Below are 19,739 nucleotides of genomic sequence, written 5' to 3'. Positions count from 1 at the left end.
ATGATCAGCACATTTAAAGAGTTGAACAAATCCGTTATGCACACTGAAGCCAGAGGAACAGTAAAATAAAACTAGTGAACATTTACATTTTTGGAAATATAATTAATGTATGCTTGAGAAATTCTGAAAGATAAACATTTAAATGTTAAAATACTTATTACCTTCCCCACAGGGACAGTGTTGGGAATTAATGAGATAACAAATGTAAAGTGCTTTGAGCTCTTTAGAAGAAAGGTGCCAGAAGCATACAAATGATTATTAATTGTTAAAGCTATCAGATGGTTACTAATATATTACTTATGATAAAATATATATTTTTATACCTGAAAAATAGGATGCTTGCAATTCTTAGGATGATATAGCTGAGACAATGCTCCAACCTTTTTCAGGTTGCTCTCCGTCTTGTTGTAAGTCCTTCCCTAACCCTTCCCTAGTTTCTTAACTTTATACCCTTTTTCAAACAAACTACGGGGCATGACTTCCCAGCTTCCAAACTCTCCTGCACCTTCCCATTGTAGTTCTCCACTGAAGTCTTACAGATGGATCACCATGGGAGAATTCCACTGACACCACATTCTCTTCTCCCGATTTCTTTGATTACAAAATTGTGATGCCTCGTGATACTCTCAGTTGTGCAAGTTGATTTTATTAGAAGGAAGCGTAAGTGAAACTGTCCCTTAAGCAACACTAGAATTTGTTATAAAAAAGTTCAGGTTCCTTGTGTGATCTGGGACAGGTGAATCTGAACTTTCTACTTTACACAATGTGCTAGAATTTGTGGTAAAAGAGCAAAGCCCCAATTTCATTTCGTCTTGAGACATGCCCTGAGATAGCCCCACTTAATCTTAGTGTCCCATATGTAAAAGGAGGACAGTAGTCGCACATACCGACATGGGGTTGTTGGACAGATGCAATAAAATAATGGAGATAAAGCTTCTAGTACAGTACATACTTAGCCCATAATAAGTGTTCATTGAAGGTAAATATAAGTAGATTACAGACGATAGGTAAGTAGTTAGCAGTTTGTCATTAAATATCACCTATTTGGTTTCTTTAAAATCAGTATAAAATGGGTAATATGTAAAGGGACATACTCTTAGCGACAAATATTTCATTTTCCTATTTAGAATGGTAAAAGCTCAGTAATTCATCTCAATTAATTTTTGTTTAGGATACTTTAAACATGGTACACATATACGTGATTTTTTTTCAAATGTACCTTAGTTTACCAGTAGCACAGTATCTTTGCTACACATATGTGCTGAAAGATAATGGACTATGCTTCTTTTCAAATGCTCTGTAATTAAAACATTTCGCTAATTTAATCTGGTCCTCTGGCTTCTTCCACTTAATTACTTGAAGTGATTGTTTTATTATACCAAATTTCTTCCTTTCATTCTGAAGCTATAGGTTTTTAGGTAGAGAACCTTACTCCCGATTGTTTTTCTTGTAAGACCTGAATCTGAAGATAAGGGCTCAATTTGGAAACAGGCATTCTGTGGTGTATGCTAATGAGAGATGCAGAGAAGGAAAGTGCATTGTTTGAGAAAACCAATCATGGTGGGTTAAAAAAAAAAAAAAAAGGTACAGGAGAGTGAACTCATTTTACTATTGCCAGCAGCTTGAGGCTCGAGAGTGCTAATCAAAATTCACATACAAAACTTCCCTGATAGATTTAACAGTTTTGTACTGTTAAGAGGGGTTCTCACCATGTGAAAGACACACTGCTGTGCTGAACAAAACAGAGACAGTTTTCTTTTAAAGTCCAGAGCAGATGAGAGCCATAAGGAGACAGAGGGTTTCATTTACTCTCAGGACACGATTGTGCCAGTGAACTAATGAGTCTCTTGGACCTTATGTTGCTCTGGCTTCAATTGAGGCGAGACTCTAATGGGCATGTAGTACTTCCTATCCGTCAAGTGTCTGGACAATGGGCCCCTCATATGGATGAGAATGATCTGGCAAGAAAAAGAGGTCATCGTTGTACCTAGCACAGGCAGGAAACCTGGCTAATTAATGTATTTCCAACTATAGCAAAACAAAAGCTGACACACACAAAAATGTTGACTTTATTGCAGGAACTCTTAGCTTGTGGCTGAGGCACCGTTAAAAATTATTGAAATTCCATACATAAAACAAGGCTCCCCAGTTTCCCCAACACATTCAAATATTTTTAAAGATGTAAAGGTTATTCTTTAAAACAACTACGCGATTTTGGTATTGTGACTTGCATATTTCACGCTTCTGTAAAGCTGGGTGATTCTGAAATATTTTGAACAATTGAGAAGCGAATGCTAGCGCTGCATAATTTTAACAATTTGCACTTTGAAAGGTACTGTTGAATTATGATTGTAAAAATCCCACTGACGTATTAAATGGAGAATTAGAGATTACAAATGTTTATTCAAGCTAGAGGGCTCGAGTTACACTATATATTAAACTAAGAGCACATACTGCCACCTAGATAAATTCTGATGCTAGATGTTGGCTTACCTTATTCTTTGAGAAATGGCAACAACAAACAATAGTGGCTTGGGACAAGAAAAAAAAATACAATGAAAGATAAAGGGTCACTTTAAAAATCCATGTGAATGTAATGTTCTTGGGGAAAAGAAGACCTGTTTTGCCAAATAGCAATGATTAAGCCTTTATTCCATTTTTAAAATGCAGAAGACAAATTACTCTTAGAAATAGGAGGAGAAAACTTTATAAAGCATAAACAAAAGCTCTATAACCCCAAAGTTTATAAAGAGGTAGGTGCAGATGTGGCATCAGTAAGACTTGTAACTTTCTTGTTAGATTATTTTTTCCTGAGTTCTGGAAGAAGAGATTGTTTGACACTCTCAAGTAAAAGCACAAATAGGTTTTAGTTTAATAAGTAAAATAAGATCACTTAATAAATATTTTTTTAAAAAAGAGCATTACATTATAATGTTTTGATATATCTCCTAGCAAACAAAGCAAACTAACTCCACTTCCCACTTTTATTCCTAACAGCAAAAAGAATGTTGTCTTTTTTTGGATTCCAGATTAGAATCCAAAATCAGCAATATTCCAGGCATTCATTTATCAGGTTTAGAGAGGTTTTTGTCATCTTTAGACTGTTTTAGCTCTTCTTCAAATCTTATTTTGTTTTCTTCTGTTACTCCTAGAATGGCTTCAATGTCATCAATGGCTGTCTATAAGTGAACAGTAAAAGTAATATTTGTTACTTAAAGACCTCTTACAACTCTTTTCCCTACCCCAATTATTTGGTCCTTTTTGGAGGTGAGTATAATTTAGACCAGTTAAATTCAAAGCGTGTTTTGCTAACTAACATCCATCTACAAATTGTGTCATCAGTCCTGAAATGAGTAAAAAAATTGAGAGTAAGAATTTGGAAACCTTTATAGAAATTTTTATGGCTGCTAAATCAAATGAAAAAAAATGGGCTTCTATTTTATAGGTCTTCAATTTTTTTCATTACATTTTTCTAGTAATTCATTTTTGTTGTATTTTACAAAAGTACTGATCCATGATAGGTTAGAAAAAATAAAACTTCACTATAGATAATTTGAGAAGCATTGGTCTAGTCATCCTAAAATGAGGGTTAGTAGGCTGATGGGAGTATTTACTTCCATTGGTTTTTTCCATTGGGCAGAAAAATGGCACCTTTCCCTTTTATTTTATTTAGCTATTTTTTTTTATTGAGGTAGTATTCACGTACCTTAAAATTTACACTTACAAAGAGTTCAACTCAGTGGTTTTTAGTATGTTCACAAGAAACCATCATTACTATGTAATTCCAGAACATTTTCAACACTCCAAATAGAAACTCTATGCCCATTAACAGCCTTTCCTCATTTTCCCCCTCCTTTAGCTCCTGAGAACTGCTAATCTACTCTCTGTCTCTATGGATTTGCCTACTCTGGACATGTCATATAAATGGAATTATACAATATGTGGCCTTTTGTGTCTGGCCTCCTTCACTTAACATAATGTTTTCAAGATTCATTTCTGTTATAGCGTGGATCAGAGCTACATTTCCTTTTTATGTCTGGGTAATATTCCATTGTATCTATTATCTATTTTTACTTTGTTTATACTCTAGGTATCATGTCTAAGAAGGCATTGCTAGCTGCAAGGTCATGAAGATTTATTTATACTGGTGTTTTCTTCTAAGAATTTTATAGTTGTAGCTCTTACATTTAGGTCTTTGATCCATTTTTATTTAGTTTTTATATATGCTGTGGAGTAGAGGTACAACTTCATTCATTTGTGTGGCGATATCTGTTTTCTCCAGCACCATTTGTTAAAAAGACAGTTTTTTTTTCCATCAAATTGTTTTGGCACTCTTGTTGAAAAGCAATTGACTATAAGTGTATGGGTTTATTTTGGACTCTCAATTTTATTCCATTGATCTATGTCTGTTCTTATGCCAGTACCACACCGTCTTGATTACTGTAGTTTTGTAGTTAAGTTTCATTTATTTATTTTTTTTTTAAGATTTTATTTATTTGTTTTAGAGATAGCACGAGCAGGAGGGAGGAGCAGAGGGAGAGGGACAAGCAGACTGTGCAGAGCATGGAGCCTGAAGCGGGGGTCAATCCTATGACCCTGAGATCATGACCTGAGACAAAATCAAGGTCAGATGCTTAACTGACTGAGCCACCCAGACATCCCATTGTAGTTAAGTTTTAAAGTTGAGAAGCGTAGGGGCACCTGGGTGGCTCAGTCGTTGGGCATCCTGGGATCGAGCCCCAGGACGAGCTCCCTGTGAGCCTGCTTCTTCCTCTCCCACTCCCCCTGCCTGTGTTCCCTCTCTTGCTGGCTGTCTCTCTCTGTCATATAAATAAATAAAATCTTAAAAAAACAAATAAAGTTGAGAAGCATAAATCTTCTTTGCTCTTCTTTTTCAAGGTTATTTTGACTATTCTTGCATTTCCACAAGAATTTTGGGATCATCTTGTAAATTTCTGCAATAAAGCCAGCTGGCATGCTTATAGGATTTGGTGCTGGATCCATAGATCAATCTGGGGAGTATTATTGCCATCTTAACAATATTAAGTTTTTCACTTCATTTATTTAGATCTTCTTTTTTTTAATGATGGACAGATCTTGTACTTCTGTTAAATTTATTCCTAAGTATTTTTATTCTTTTTGATACTATTGTAAGTGGAATTTTTGAAAAAAGAATTTTTAAAATTTAAATTTAAAAATAAAAAAAGTTATTTTTGGATCATTCATTGCTAGTGTATATAAATACAGTCAATGTCTCAATATTGATCTTGGGTCTTGCAATCTTTCTCAACTCGTTTTTAGGCTGTAACAGATTGTTTCTGGTTAGGATTTCCTTAATACAAGATCATGTTATTTGTGAATAGAGATAGTTTTACTTCTTTCTTTCCAATCTGGATGCCTTTTATTTCTTTTTCTTGCTGAATTGCCCTGGCTAGAACCTCCAGTATAGTGATGAATAGAAGTGGTAAGAGCAGACATCCTTGTCTTGCTCCTGATCTTAGGGGAAAAGCTTTCAGTCTTGCACCATTAACTATGATGTTAGCTGTGGGCTTTTGCTAATGCCCTTTACGGGTTGAGGAAGTTCCCTTCTATTCCTAGGTTGAGTGGTTTTAGGAAATGGTGTTATATTTTGTTAAATGCTTTATCTGTACCACCTTCCATTTTTATTCAGTCTTTGTAATTCCTCCTTTACAAACTGAAAGTACTTACTAGAATGTCACGAGGGTGGTAGACAGAAAATACTACTGAAAACGAATCTATTCCACTTTTCAGCTTTTTGTTATTATTTCTACTTTGTTGAGATTTAAAGTTTTTACCTTTAACCTTTTTGGTAAGAGTTTAAAAAAAGTCAAGATAACAGCGTCACCTCAGAAGGCTAGAAATCGTGAGATATTCAAAAGCTACATGAAAATATCTGTCTTTTGATGATTTTGAAAGTCAGGTAGATGGCAGAGAAATCGCCTGCGTTTTGTCAGTAGTAGTTGGTTCTGCCAACCTTATGTCCACGCTCAGAGTTTACCAAGTGTGTGTGTGGTTTTGGAGATAAACCACCTGTCTTAGTCTGCCCAGGCTGCTGTAACAAAACACCACAGACTGGGTGGCTTAAGCCACAAAAACTTATTTCTTATGGATCTGGAGTCTGGGCAGTCCAAGGTCAAGATGCCAGCCAGTTCAGTTCCTGGTAGGAGCTCTCTTGTTGGCTTGCAGACAGCCATCTTCTTGCTGTATTCCCTCAAGGTGGTGGGGGTGGAGACAGAGTGAGAAAGCAGCAAACTTTCTATTCTCTTATAAGGGCACTAACCACATCAAGATGACCCCACCCTCTTGACCTCATTTAAATGTAACACCCCTCAAATGTTCCTTCTCCATATACCATCACATTGGGGGGTTAGAGTTTCAACATGTGAATTTTGAGAGGACATAATTCAGTCCATAGCACCATTTGATTCTGGTTATAAGTTGTATTTGGATAGACTAATGTACATATAGCTCAGAATTTTGCGTATGGCAGTAACTGATGCAATGATGCTAGCTGACAGTAACTTAGAATATAAATGAAGAGATAGATCCTTTAGGACCAGTGAAAATCACCGCAACGCTGGGCCTATTTTTCATTGAGTCTTCTCAATCACGTTGTAAGAAAAGCAATGGTCATTCTTCCAACTCATAAAATCACGTGGAAGAGGAAAGCCTTATCATTATTATTACTGTTACTAGAGAGACCAGGCCCTAGTGCAAGGAAAATACATTCAAAATTTACATTTTTGCAACAAGCTTTTGTTAGGCTTTCCACTTAAGAGAAAGATCACATGTGGTTTCCAGTTGAGTCCTTTGAGTTACTTGACCTGTTCAAACATGATGAAGGCCCACACTGGGAATCAGATGCAGATTTTGGTGATCAGTACCAGGTGTTCACAAAAACAGATGCAATGATCAATGGAACAGAATAGAAAACCCAGAAATGGACCTGCAATTATATGGTCATCTAATCTTCAAAAAGCAGGAAAGAATATCCAATGAAAAAAAGACAGTCTCTTCAACAAATGGTGTTGGGAAGACTGGACAGCCACCTACAGAAGAATGAAACTGGACCACTGTCTTACACCATACACAGAAATAAATTCAAAATGGACAAAAGACCTAAATGTGAGACAGGAAGCCATCAGAATCCTAGAGGAGAACACAGGCAGCAAACTCTTTGACCTTAGCCATAGCAATGTCTTACTAGACATGTCGCCAGAGGCAAGGGAAACAAAAGCAAAAACGAACTCATCAAGATAAAAAGCTTCTGCACAGTGAAGGAAACAATCAACAAAAGTAAAACACAACCTATGGAATAGGAGAAGATAGTTGCAAATGACATATCTAATAAAGGAGTAGTATCCAAAATCTATAAAGAACTTATCAAACTCAACACCCCCAAAATAAATAATCCAGTTAAGAAATGGGCAGAAGACATGAACAGACATTTTTCCAAAGAAAATATCCAGATGGCTAACAGACATATGAAAAGATGTTCAACATCACCCATCATCAGGGAAATACGAATCAAAACCATGACGAGATACCACCTCACACCTGTCAGAATGGCTAAAATTAACAACACAGGAAATGACAGATGTTGGTGAGGATGGGGAACCCTCTAACACTGTTGGTGGGAATGCAAACTGGTGCAGCCACCCTGGAAAACAATATGGAGTTTCCTCAAAAAGTTACAAATAGAACTACTCCATGATCCAGCAATTGTACTACTAGGTGTTTACCCAAAGGATACAAAAATAGTGATTCAAAGGGGCACGTGCACCCTGATGCTTATAGCAGCATTATCAACAATAGCCAAACTATGGAAAGACCTCAAGCGTCCATCAACAGATGAACGGATAAAGAAGATACACACACACACACACACACACACACACACACACACACACTTGAATATTACTCAGCCATCAAAATGAATGAAGTCTTGTCATTTGTAATGACGTGGTTGGAGTTAAAGTGTATTATGCTAAGTGAAATAAGTCAGAGAAAGACAAATACCATATGATTTCACTCATATGTGGAATTTAAGAAAAAAACAGATGAACATATGGGAAGGGGCAAAAAAGAGAGGGAGAGAGGGAAGCAAACCGTAAGAGACTCTGAACAATAGAGAACAAGCTGAGGGTCGATGGCAGGAGGGTGGGGGATGGACTAGATGAGTGATGGGTATTAAGGAAGGCATTTGTTGTATGATGAGCACTGGATATTATATGTAGACGATGAATCACTAAATTCTATACCTGAAACCAATTTTACACTATATGTTAACTAACTAGAATTTAAATAAAGAATTGAAATTAAAAAAATTACCAACTGTTCATCTCTGTTTGGCCTGTGTTTCAAAAAATTGTGAATGGACCTTGCTCCTGTTTTCTTGTCTGATCAATTACGTACAACTAGCTTTCGTGGACCAACATCTTTAAAGGCCATTTGGAAGCTTCAAACAGGTTAGTGATGAAATTTCTGCCCCACTTTGGAGAAACAGGGTGGGGTACATGGCCCATGTATATGCTGAGGGCTTTTTCTGTTTCTCTCTACTACACATTATCCTTTCTGGGGTCTCAGAACTCCTCTGGTTCTAGAAACGTGGCCTCCCCAGGAATCCTTGGCCAGACACTGCATTATCTGAAATGTAAGTAGGTTACATTCAGGATTTTTGGTGGTGACAGTCTCTGTTTTGGTTTCATTGTGACACTTTAGCTTCACCTCTGATCTCAGAAAGCCGTGTTGTCTTGTAAACTGGGTTTGGAAATGGCAGCAACTTAAAATAAGTCTATATTTCAAAGAAAAAATTTCAAACTATTAAATTTAACTAACAGGTTCAGTGGGAACCTTATAATATTGACCCTGTACATTATAAGATATGTACTGCTTCACAATAAAAAAAAAAATGGTTTAGCACTTGTTTACAATACAGCATGAGGTATTTTCAGTCCTTGTATAGAAATTAACCAGAATCGTTAGTTAATTAACACCTCACCTTAAAATTGGTCTCGCCTTGCATATTAGGTGCTGATATTTCTTGATGGATGATGAAGAGATTTCGAGCAAAGGTCATGAGGACCCCCTGGAGATCTTCACCGATTGTTCTGTTAATGATATCCAAACAAATGAGTTTACCAACGATTCCCCTCACATGCTTAAAAACAATCACCCTCTCATTTGTGCCTGTCTGGTGGTGGAATTTAATGAGTATTTTCAATCTCACAAGGTGGCAATCTTCAGGGAGATATGAAAGATGAGGCTCCATTTTAACTTGTCAACAAAGAGGATTTGTGTAATAAATATTTTTTTATTAATCAACTTAGCAGAATATAAGAATAGCTTCAGTCATTGCTAGCAAAAGGCTACCACTGAGCTAGGACAGTAGTATTAGCTCATTTAAAAAATTGCTGAAATCAGCTTAAGAGAATTGTTGCTAGGTATAATTTATACCTCACGATGTCCTTTTCTACAGAGATATTTGCATCTCAGTATTCTGGAGACTTTTGTCTGGGGCTTATTTTCTATTTCATGTATACAAGCAGTTCCTGCTGTTTATGAGTATGCTCCGTCCATGTTCCTAGGAGAATGTGTCCCATTCCGGAACAGCCAGCTTTATGAAGCTGAACACACACTTCAAGGTTTCAGAGACAACTTGCAAACCACCCTGTAGAATTTCACTGTGGTCAGTGAACATTCCCAAACCACTAGATTGTTAAGTTTTAACTTTGAAACAAAACTGCAGGGTATTTCTTCTAGTTATTTTGTGAACTTTCTGTGTCAAAGGGAAAAAATGGATGAAATGAATGGATTGATTTTTAAGAATTGTTCTGTCCTGAGGGTGTGAAACTGTAGAGCTGCCCCTTAAGGCAACTGCAAAGAACTTTGGGTTATTTTCTTCCTAGTTGTTGCCTGTAAAATGAGTCATTAGAGTGTATGCCTTAAACGCTTTTGGAATGGCTGCCTTCCAGCCTGATTAGGGTTTCCCATAGGTCAGCCTGGGAGCAGAAAGCTTCCCAGACCCCAGGACAGGAGACTGTTTGTCCTGCCACTGGCAGTGTGACTTTGGGGAGAAAGCTACTGAAGCTCCCTGGGTCTTCATTTCTTTTTTTTTTTCTGAAATGAAGGAATTGGACTGGATTAGTGTAACTTCCAAACTTTTAGAGTTACAGCCCCCAAATCCAAGGACTGCCCACTCTTACTTACTTCTCATAGTTACTGAACATTCGTATCTATTGCCTCTTTTAAGAGAATAATAGCCAAAGGCAACTTCAGAGTCAATAATTTTTAAAAGTGATTTGTACGTTATTGTCACAGAGTCAGTATGTATTAGACCCTGGTGCATTTTTTTTTAAAGATTTAATTAATTAATTAATTAGACACAGAGAGATAGAGCCAGAGAGTACAAGCAGGGGGAGGAGCAGAGGGAAAAGGAGAAGCAGGCTCTCTGCTGAGCAGGGAGCCCGATGTGGGGCTTGATCCCAGGACCCCGGGATCAGACCTGAGCCAGAGGCAGAAGCTTAATGGACTGAGCCACCCAGGTGCCCTAGACCCTGGTGCTTCTTAAAACAGCAGATTCCTAGGCTCTACCTCAGATCAACAAAATCAGATTCTTTGGGTTTGGGATCCAGGAATGTATAGTTTCACTGAGACCCTCATGTATATATGAATCTACCACTATATATATATAATATATATGTGTATATATATATGATCAAGGCTCATACTTAAAAATATTAGTGTGTGGTGTGTGTGTGTGTGTGTGTGTGTGTGTGTGTGTGTGTATGTATAATCCTGGGTCCACACATGGATTCATGCCCCTCTTGTCATCTCTCTTTAGCCTCCTGGGGTCCATGGTCCCCAGGTTGTGAACCAAGAGGTTGGATGGACTCTAAGTTCTCTTCCCTATTAATTCATTTCTAGAATTTCCTTCATTTTTCCTTCCTTGAAATTTCTTCTTGAATTCCGCTATTTCCCAGACATATACCAGTATAAATGGAGTCAGTATGAAGTTATCCTGGCAAAGCCAAACCACAGAATTCTCGTCTGTAAGGTCATCCCTCTTGGAGCCCTCCCCTTTCCTAAAGAGGTGGCTGACTAACATCTTCACCTGATGTGAACTGATTGCAACAAAGCCAAACAAAGCCCAGCCAGCTCATGAGAAGCCTCTCCTTAAAGCTCCAGAGAAAACCAACATAAACAACACAAAGAATAAAAGTTGGAACTTACTCATCTTTTCTCTTTCAGTATAAATTCTAGAAAACAAAGACTCTGTCCTGATCACTGTCTATTAAATCATCCGTTCTCAACCTCCATGTCCGTGTGTCAGTGCGATTCCTGATGTACTAACTGTAACACCACCCATTTATCGCACAGTCAAGAGAGTACAGCTGCATGCAAGTGAGAATTTCGGGGATACCCTTGAACCCTACCTAATAGAAGAAGAAGTAAATGAACAAACTTGGTACAAACTCACACAGGTAGTGATGCACTTCACAGTAGGCTGAGAATCTCTTCCATAATAGGGTTCCCTACATTAGGTGGCCATACAGTATCAGAAAAGCACACTAGATTGAGGGTCTGGAGACACAAGCTATTGTGTGACACTGGTAAACCACAACCCTGCTCGACCCGGTTTCCTTTCTACACTATGAGAGTCAGTTAACCCCCAAGGTCCTTCCTTGCTCCGACATTCTCTGGTTCTATGGCTGTAGGAAGGGATGAGAAAGATGTTATAGGAAATAGTAGACAAGGCTCTAGATAGTCTTCAGGTGGCCCATGTCAATCAACAGTGCCCTTTCTGTAGGATATGTGAGCGGCAGTACCATCTAGAAGGTACACCATTAGTACACCACCAAAGCTAGCCTGCAGGTCAAGGCATTCCTGCTTGAAATCTCAAGAGCAGGGTTAGGGATGGTTGGACGACCTCCTCTTCATCACCAGTCTAATTATTCATTCTGTAGGCTTCAGCATCAGACCAACTTTGCTGCTCAACCAGTTTAATGATTGGGGATTTCCTTAAGTCTCTTCTGTCGCCTAAATTCCCTGATGCTGTCCCCTTGTCTGGTTCCTCTGTGCCCAAGTGCCCACCTAGATAGGTTTTCCTGTGGCCCATACTGTGGCAACTTGGCCTCTGCCCTGTTAACACTATCCCTATCTCATCCTGTCAGTTCTAGGACCCAAGTTCTGCTCCTGCGTGTCAGCCTCTGCTGGGTTCTGCCACCTGCCGACAGGCTTTCTTCGTGCCATCCCCTCGCTGGCCTGGGTCTGGTAAAAGCAGCCTCCTCTTTGAGCTCCTATGGTTGTGCTCCCCCCAACTAACTCTCTGGATATCCTTTCACTCTTTGTCATTGGCCTTTCCTGATGCTGTAGTGGTTGCTCCTTGGGATGGTCTCCTGGCACCTGAACTCCCTATGTATATGGTTTCCCTGGCTGCTCTTCTCCCTTCACCTGAAGGGTCCTGTGCCTCCCAGCCTCATTCCAAGTGCATGAGGGTTTGTGTCATTCCAGTCCTGGCCAGCTTGTTCTTTGCAGTTTACCTTCCATGCCAACCAGCACCTGGTAAGGTAGGGTTCATGTCTCTGTGTTCTGATTTCTAGTTCATGTACTTAACTAACCCGTCTGTCTGAATTTCTGCATTTCTGAGCTTAGACGTGTACTTGGACCTGAAACTTTACCTGCTTAATTAGACTCATAATTCTGGAAAATACAAAGTTCTTATCCCCCAGCTTGCCAACTTTAAGTCCATTGACTCTTTGGTTCTCCCAGTCCCTGTAACTGCCTCATGGCCTGTGTCCTGCCACAGCCCTGGCATATTAACTCATTTACTTATTTACTAACTGTCCACCCACGACCTCATCAGCTTCATGAGAGCAGGGACTTGTCTTGTGGTTTACTGCTATATGCCTAACACTTAGAACTGTGCCTGGCACGGTTGATAAAATGCTTTTGAATTTTCCAGTAGTGAGGCTAGGGCAGGGAGGGAGCTGAGGGATAGAACATCACTGGGAAGCAAAGGGTACCTCCTTCCCCGCACATGCACCGAGATGTCCCTGGCTCTATTCTCCTCCTGGATGTGAATATCCGGGCTGAGAAGATGAATGTATACTTGTTGGGTTCTGTCTCATTCCTGTTGCTCTCCTGGCAGTGTAAAAAAAGAATGGGGAAGAGAGCCTAAAACAAACAGTGAAGGGGCTCTTCTAACATGACCCAGTAAATTTTATGTATTTATGGGACCTTGGGGAAAGGTGGGGACTGAAGGGGATGATTCAGCCAGCCAGCTCTCCACCCAAGTGAAGAGAAGCATTTAAGACTGTAAACACTAGATTAAATTGTTAGCCACATTCGGCTACAAAGGTGGGGGGAAACCAAAACATTTGCATGAGTTTAAAGGGATCGATGAGGCTATTGTAATGGACAATGCTGTGGTAAAACAAAGGACCACACTTTGGAAAGGGGAGTTGAGAGGTATCCTGGGCACATCTTGGCCCATTTCAGTGTGCAGCTCTTGGGACATGTTTCTAGGGGACTGAGCACCTGGGGGGTACTGAGGCTGCTCAAGACAGCAGGACGTTCACGCTTAGTAGGGAAATTGGCTCTTGGTGTTTCATGAGACCAGATCTTAGTGTGTGTAATCCTTTCAGTGTGAGGCCACAACGTCTGGTGTAGAAGTCAGAAGAAAGAAAAATAGGGCAGAAATGGTTTCCTAGTAAGTTAAGATAATTTAAAGGTATCAAATGGCCATATTCCAAGATATGAAATAAGATTGTGTCTCTAAAGTATGAATCCTAGATCAGAAGACAAATTTGCTAGCTCTCCAGAATATTCTGGGGAGAAACGTGCAGCAAATAGGAAACAGCAGCCTCCTGAGTGCTGCTAGCAGGACTCTTCTTAGCATATACATGCATCAGGGCTGAAAGTGGAGCTGAGGAGGGGCTGTGGACCCTGCCTTTTACGGGAGCATCTTGCCAAGTCACCGGAGCACTCTTCTAAGTATGCCAGAATGACAGCTGCCCTCCTACAATATGGTTGTCTGAGCTGGTTCCTCCTCAGTCAGATTTATGGCGCCTTATATATGTATGTGTTTGAGTGTAATATGTTGTTGGAACTAGCCTCTTACCCATCAATTTTGGATAATTAATCGGTTATATTTATGAACCCCCACGGACACATCTAAAGTCATTTTATGAAATAGTTGAAGATCTAAATAAAACAAGATAGACTTCTAATAAATCAGCATGCTGATTAAAAAGTATGAGAAGCATCATTCTTATTGGTTGATATAGTCTATTTTTGTAGCTTATCACATCTCATAGACGCACTTCATACTCACAACATTCCCAACTTGTCTCTCTTCAGGTGTTCATATAATATAAAAACAGTTCCTAGTCTGTCCTAGGGAGAATGGGGAGAAAAGAAATAGCGTATTATCTTAGAAGCCAAGAAAACATACTGCACTAAGACCACTAAGACTGATTGGAATTAAAATTCAGAACTACCTTCAAATATTGTAAAAAGCACATTTGGAAAAGCTGTCTCCAGAATATGGAGTGGATATGTTCTGGGACAGTGTTGTTGTTGTTGTTAATTGAGATATAATTTATTTATAACATTGTGTAAGTTTAAGGCATACAATGATACCTCGATAGGATACATTTATATATTGTGATGTAATTACCACTGTAGCCTTAGCTAATGCTTCTATCACGTTCTGTAATTATCATTTCTTTTTTGTGGTGAGGACATGTAAGATCTAGTCTCTTTGCAGTGTTGAAGTATATAATATAAGTATATAAGTATATAATACAGTATTGCTGACTATATGACTGTGCTGTGCACTAGATCCCCAGAATTTATTTATCGACTAGGTGCAGGTTTGTGTCTCTGCAATTCCCCTACTTCCCAACCTGTAACCTCCACTCAACTCAGTTTCTGAGCTCAGCTTTTTTAGTTCCAAATATAAATGATATCATACACTGTTTGTCTTTGTTTGGTTTATCTCGCTTAGCATAATGCCCTCAAGGTCTACCCATGTTGTTGCAAATGGCAGGATTTCCTTCATTCTCATGACTGAATGATATTCCATCATATATATATATATACACCACATTTTCCTTTTCCATCAGTGGACACTTAGGCTGTTTCCATGTCTTGGCTCTTGTGAATAATGCTGCAATGAACATGGGGATACAGAGATCTCTTTGAGATGCTGATTTGGTTTCCTTCAGATATATGCCCAGACATGGAATTGCTGGATCATATGGTGGTTGTGTTTTCATTTTTTTGAGGAACCCCTACACTGTTTTCCACAGGGGCTGAGCCAATTTGTTTTCCCACCAACATGCCCAAGGGTCCCCTTTTCTCCATATCTGCGCCAAAACTTGTTATCTCTTGTCTAGGCCAGTGTTTTTTTTGAAATACGATCTTCAGAACACCTGCATCAGAATCATCTAGTGTGCTTGTTAAAAAGGCATTTTCAAAGGCATCATCCAAACTCAAGATCTTTGGGAGGAAATCTGTCTTTTAGCTCACTTCCTGAGTGATTCTCCTGCAAATCAAAACCTGAAAACCGCTATTCTGAGAGCAATGGGTAAAAATGTATAGGGAAGCGATTTGTTGCGTGGAAAATAATTCGTATTTCAATGGAAAACTGTATGTGGTCTATGGCACATCCTATTGCCTTGATTCTATGGGAGATATTTATAATTCTGTAAGTCCTAAGTGACTGAGAGACAAATTCTCTGCAGTCTGGGTGAGACCTGTCTCACCTGGTCCCCTTGTGCAAAAACCAGTTTTCTCCCCCTCTGCATATCCATTTCAGTATTCCTGACGTATAAAGATGTTCGGGTATTTTGGATTCTTTTTTGTACTGATTATAACATCAGTCTAATTTCTCTGTTAGGTAAAATATCATGTTTTTATTTTTGCATCTGTATGAGAGGCATGCTATTATCCTTTTTTTTTTGAAAACTATCTTTAAACTGTTTTCTCCAAATAAATTAAAAGTTAACACTGGAGTTCTCCAGTAGTGGAAATGGCTGCCCTGTGGAGTCGTGAACTCCTCATCATGGGAAGTCCAAAAAAGAACTATTTTTGAGATTTAGTAAAAGAAATTATATGCCAGAATTAAGACTGCCTATTGACTCCTCATTTTGTCAGGAAATACGGGCATGAGGACAGGCCTTGGATTAGAACAGTGGATCTCAATCCTGTCTGCACATTAGAAGCATCTGAGTGTTTTAAAAAATATAATGCCTGGGCCCTACCTCCAGAAATGCTGGAATGGGCCTGAGGTACACTGTCATGCTGCGCCATATTTGAGCCTGAGGCAAAGGAAAACTTAGTATGTTTTAATTTAAAATTATGATAGTTCGTGGGCCATGGATTTTTTTTGCATTAATTTTGATTTTTAAGATAATACTTTACAATATTTTTTATCTTTATTACTGAGCATTTTTTGTGCTGTCTTAAATTTTATGCTCTGAGTATGGGCCTCACTTGCCTCATCCTAATCCCAGCCCTACTTGGCTATCTGTATTTTTTTTTTTTAAAGATTTTATTTATTTATTCGACAGAGATAGAGACAGCCAGTGAGAGAGGGAACACAAGCAGGGGGAGTGGGAGAGGAAGAAGCAGGCTCATAGCAGAAGAGCCTGATGTGGGGCTCGATCCCACAACGCCAGGATCACGCCCTGAGCCGAAGGCAGGCGCCCAACCGCTGTGCCACCCAGGCGCCCCATGTATTTTTTAAAGCTCCTCACGCAGGTCATTCCAATGGGCAGCTGGGTTGAGAACCACTGACTAGTTGATCTGTAAGGTATCGTGCATCCCTTTCTGGGGTGCCCAGTATGGTAGCCATTAGCCGCATGGGGCTACTGAGAACTTGAAATATGAGTAGCCCAAATTGAGAGGCGTTGTAGCTTTCAAAGTCTGAGTACAAAAAATGTAAAATATGTCATTAATAATTTTTATATTGATTACACATTGAAATGATATTCGTTTTCTGTTTGGGGAACGTCCTTTTCTTGATATTGATTTTGAATCAATCAGGTAGGCTAGGTGATACTGCAATAATTAAAAAAAAATTCAATTCTTAGTTGTTTATAACAACAAATGTGTGGTTCTTGCTTGTACTCCATTTCCCACATGAGCTGGCATGGGTCTCTGGTCACTGTTGGTACACTCAGGGACCCAGGCGAAGAAAGCTGTGTCTCAGTGTGCTTCCATGATTTCTAAAGCAGGAAAAAGAACATGGTGACTTATGAAGTGGCTCTTGAAGGCTTCTGCGTAGAAAGGACGTGTATCACTTCTGCTCATATTTCATAGGCCCAAGTAACTGACATGGCCATACTAGACATCAGGGAGAGGACTGAGGAAGTATAATCAGCCTGTTATGTGCCTAGGAGGAAGAGAATCAGAACATTGGTGAACAGCCCTAATGATCGCCACCGTGGTAGTACCCTGGCCCGAGGAAATGATCGCTGGTGGTTATGGAGCTGTTTAGGACCATGGCACACTGCCTATGTATGTGTGAGCCCAGCCCTGCCCCACACTGTCGCAGGCAGTAAACATGACACTTTTCTCCATATGGCTTTCATTACAACTTCATTTCATTAGGAAATCAGTGGGGGTATTCTGTCGCATTACAGAAATACCAAGAACGAGACCCACCAAATTGCTTACAAACTCCACAATGCTTCCTTCCAATATTCAGCAAGGAAAATACATTCGTGAGGTGATCTCATTTCCCTTTTTTCCCTTCAGAGTTTGGATGAGAAACATTGGAAATTCTGTGATCATAACGGGAAGAAAGACATAAATGTTGAGAACAAGGACTTTTGAGGATTCTTTTGGTAACATTGACAATGATGTGTTATTAACGTTGCTTCTTTTTCTGGAAAGAGCACCCACATTAAATTTGACCAAGAATGGCAGCGGGTAGCATAGCCTACACTCATGTTTTTGGACTTAGCATAACTCTTGGAGGCAATAATGGTCTAGAGAAGTTAAGTACTAAACATAACACCCCCCCCTCTTTTGTAAGGTAGAGAGGCATGGGGGCCACAGAGAAGTTTGTGTTCCTTCAGCTAAAGAATACATAAGGGGTACCGAGATGGAATATTTTATTTGAAATCATTCCCAGCATTCTTGGACTGGATTGGTAATAATATTTTAGAAATACAAATAGTCCTTAGGGGGGTAAAGATACATAGGGGACACCCTTGGTGTAAGAGAAAGAATCACGTTTGACTTTATGGATTCAAATGTTAGTTCCACAAAGTGCCTGGCTGTGTGATCTTGGGAAAATGCTGACACTCTTTGAGCCTAAATTCCGCAGTGTAATCTGGGAGAAATAATAGCTTCTGACAGACGAGACGGGAACGTTGAGGATGTAATGAAGTTAGTGCTTCACTCAGTGCTCAGCACATAGTGGGTGCTCTGCAAATGCTGGCTTATCACCTGTCTCTTCAGGAAAAGGCAGTTAAGAGAACAAGAGCACAGTTCAGACCAGGGATGGACCCTGGGATCTGAAAAGACGAGAACCCATCTCAGGAAAACTGGAGCAAGATATTGTTGGAGAACTCCCAATGACTCTTTTCCCTCACATTAAGAGTTTTAGGATGTCATGTGTTTCATCTCTGTCTCTTTTCTTGTACCTTCTTTTTATTGGTTGTTCTTTTTTTGTTATCTTTGTCCCCACCTCCCCCCTTTGGTGGATTCCTCCTGTGTTTGGATTTTATCTTTTCTCTTTTCTTCTTCATATTGTTCTGTCACTCCATTGCCCCCAATCCATATTTCTCTTTCTTCCTCATTTCAGCTCTCATCCTTTGTGGGGTGTGTAGCATAGGTGACCTGGAGACAGAGCCAGTCGTGTTGTGCGGGCCCCTCTGCCCTTTCTGTCATTCTCCTCACCTTCAGTGGAACTCCCTCTGCACCATCCACTGTTCCCCTGGGGTCATGGCAGTCTGTTTTTCGTATTAAAATTTGTTCTTAGAAATGAATCTGGTTGACTCAGAGCCACAAAGGTGTAAATAACTTATAAAATTTGGTGCTTTACTTTTCCCGAAAATATTAGAACTTCAATCACGTAGAAAGCCTTTAGCCAAAGAAATAAATCTCTCATAATAATTTCAGGCAATAGAAAAGTTATAGAGGATATTTTCTTCTGGGCAGGAGACTTTCCCTGCCAAACATGCCTATCCACAGAGCTTGTTCTGCTTTGATATTTTAGAAGAGAAGGAAATAAAATAGATTCCGAGAAAGCTGACGTTAGATTTAGCCACCTTCTGGCATGTGGAAGGGTTTCGGTCTAATCAGTTTGGGGCTAAAAACTATTTAATTCCAAAAGGATTCTGTAGAGCAGATGTAACAATTAATTTCAGGTAAATCAGTTCAATCTGGCTTTTTCAGTCTTTCTTATATTTTACCAATTTTAACATAATTTGTAAGGGAATATGAGCTCCATTATATGTGTTTGCAAACAGCATGAATCAATCTAACCGCAGAGCCTTATGCGCTCTGATGGTGCCCTGCAGTGTGGTGGGAATTGCCCAGTGGTGGTTGGGCTATTCTATTCACTGTTGGCCTCATGCCTAAGATCTACATGCTTTTCAAGAGCCTATAAAAAGAACTGATCCCTAAAAAATTGCATTTGTTCTCAAGTATGAGAAATGAAAATTAATAAATGTAGAACTGAATGTCTGCAAATTAAAACA

At 39.3% G+C, this 19,739-nt stretch overlaps 1 protein-coding gene across 6 annotated transcripts in view; it reads right to left on the bottom strand.

The window, feature by feature from the left end:
• Positions 1-3,062: 3,062 nt before the first annotated feature.
• LOC113240896 (IQ domain-containing protein H) overlaps positions 3,063-19,739 on the bottom strand; it is a 128,340-nt gene continuing 111,663 nt past the window's right edge. For 4 of the 6 annotated variants that reach the window (XM_026478374.4, XM_026478375.4, XM_026478376.4 and 1 more), the window contains 3 exons: positions 14,357-14,418; positions 9,023-9,131; positions 3,063-3,179 (listed from right to left, as the gene is read on the bottom strand). In XM_026478374.4, coding sequence (XP_026334159.3) covers positions 3,063-3,179; positions 9,023-9,131; positions 14,357-14,418 — 288 coding nt within the window. Of the gene's footprint in view, positions 3,180-9,022; positions 9,132-14,356; positions 14,419-19,739 lie in introns of those variants that run through there. The other 2 variants (XM_026478377.3, XM_026478378.3) reach the window with 1 other exon arrangement.

This window comes from Ursus arctos, unplaced genomic scaffold, assembly GCF_023065955.2.
Source record: "Ursus arctos isolate Adak ecotype North America unplaced genomic scaffold, UrsArc2.0 scaffold_28, whole genome shotgun sequence".
Classification (NCBI taxonomy): domain Eukaryota; kingdom Metazoa; phylum Chordata; class Mammalia; order Carnivora; family Ursidae; genus Ursus; species Ursus arctos.
Note: the sequence above shows the minus strand (reverse complement) of the source record. Positions and strands in the feature narration are given on the sequence as shown.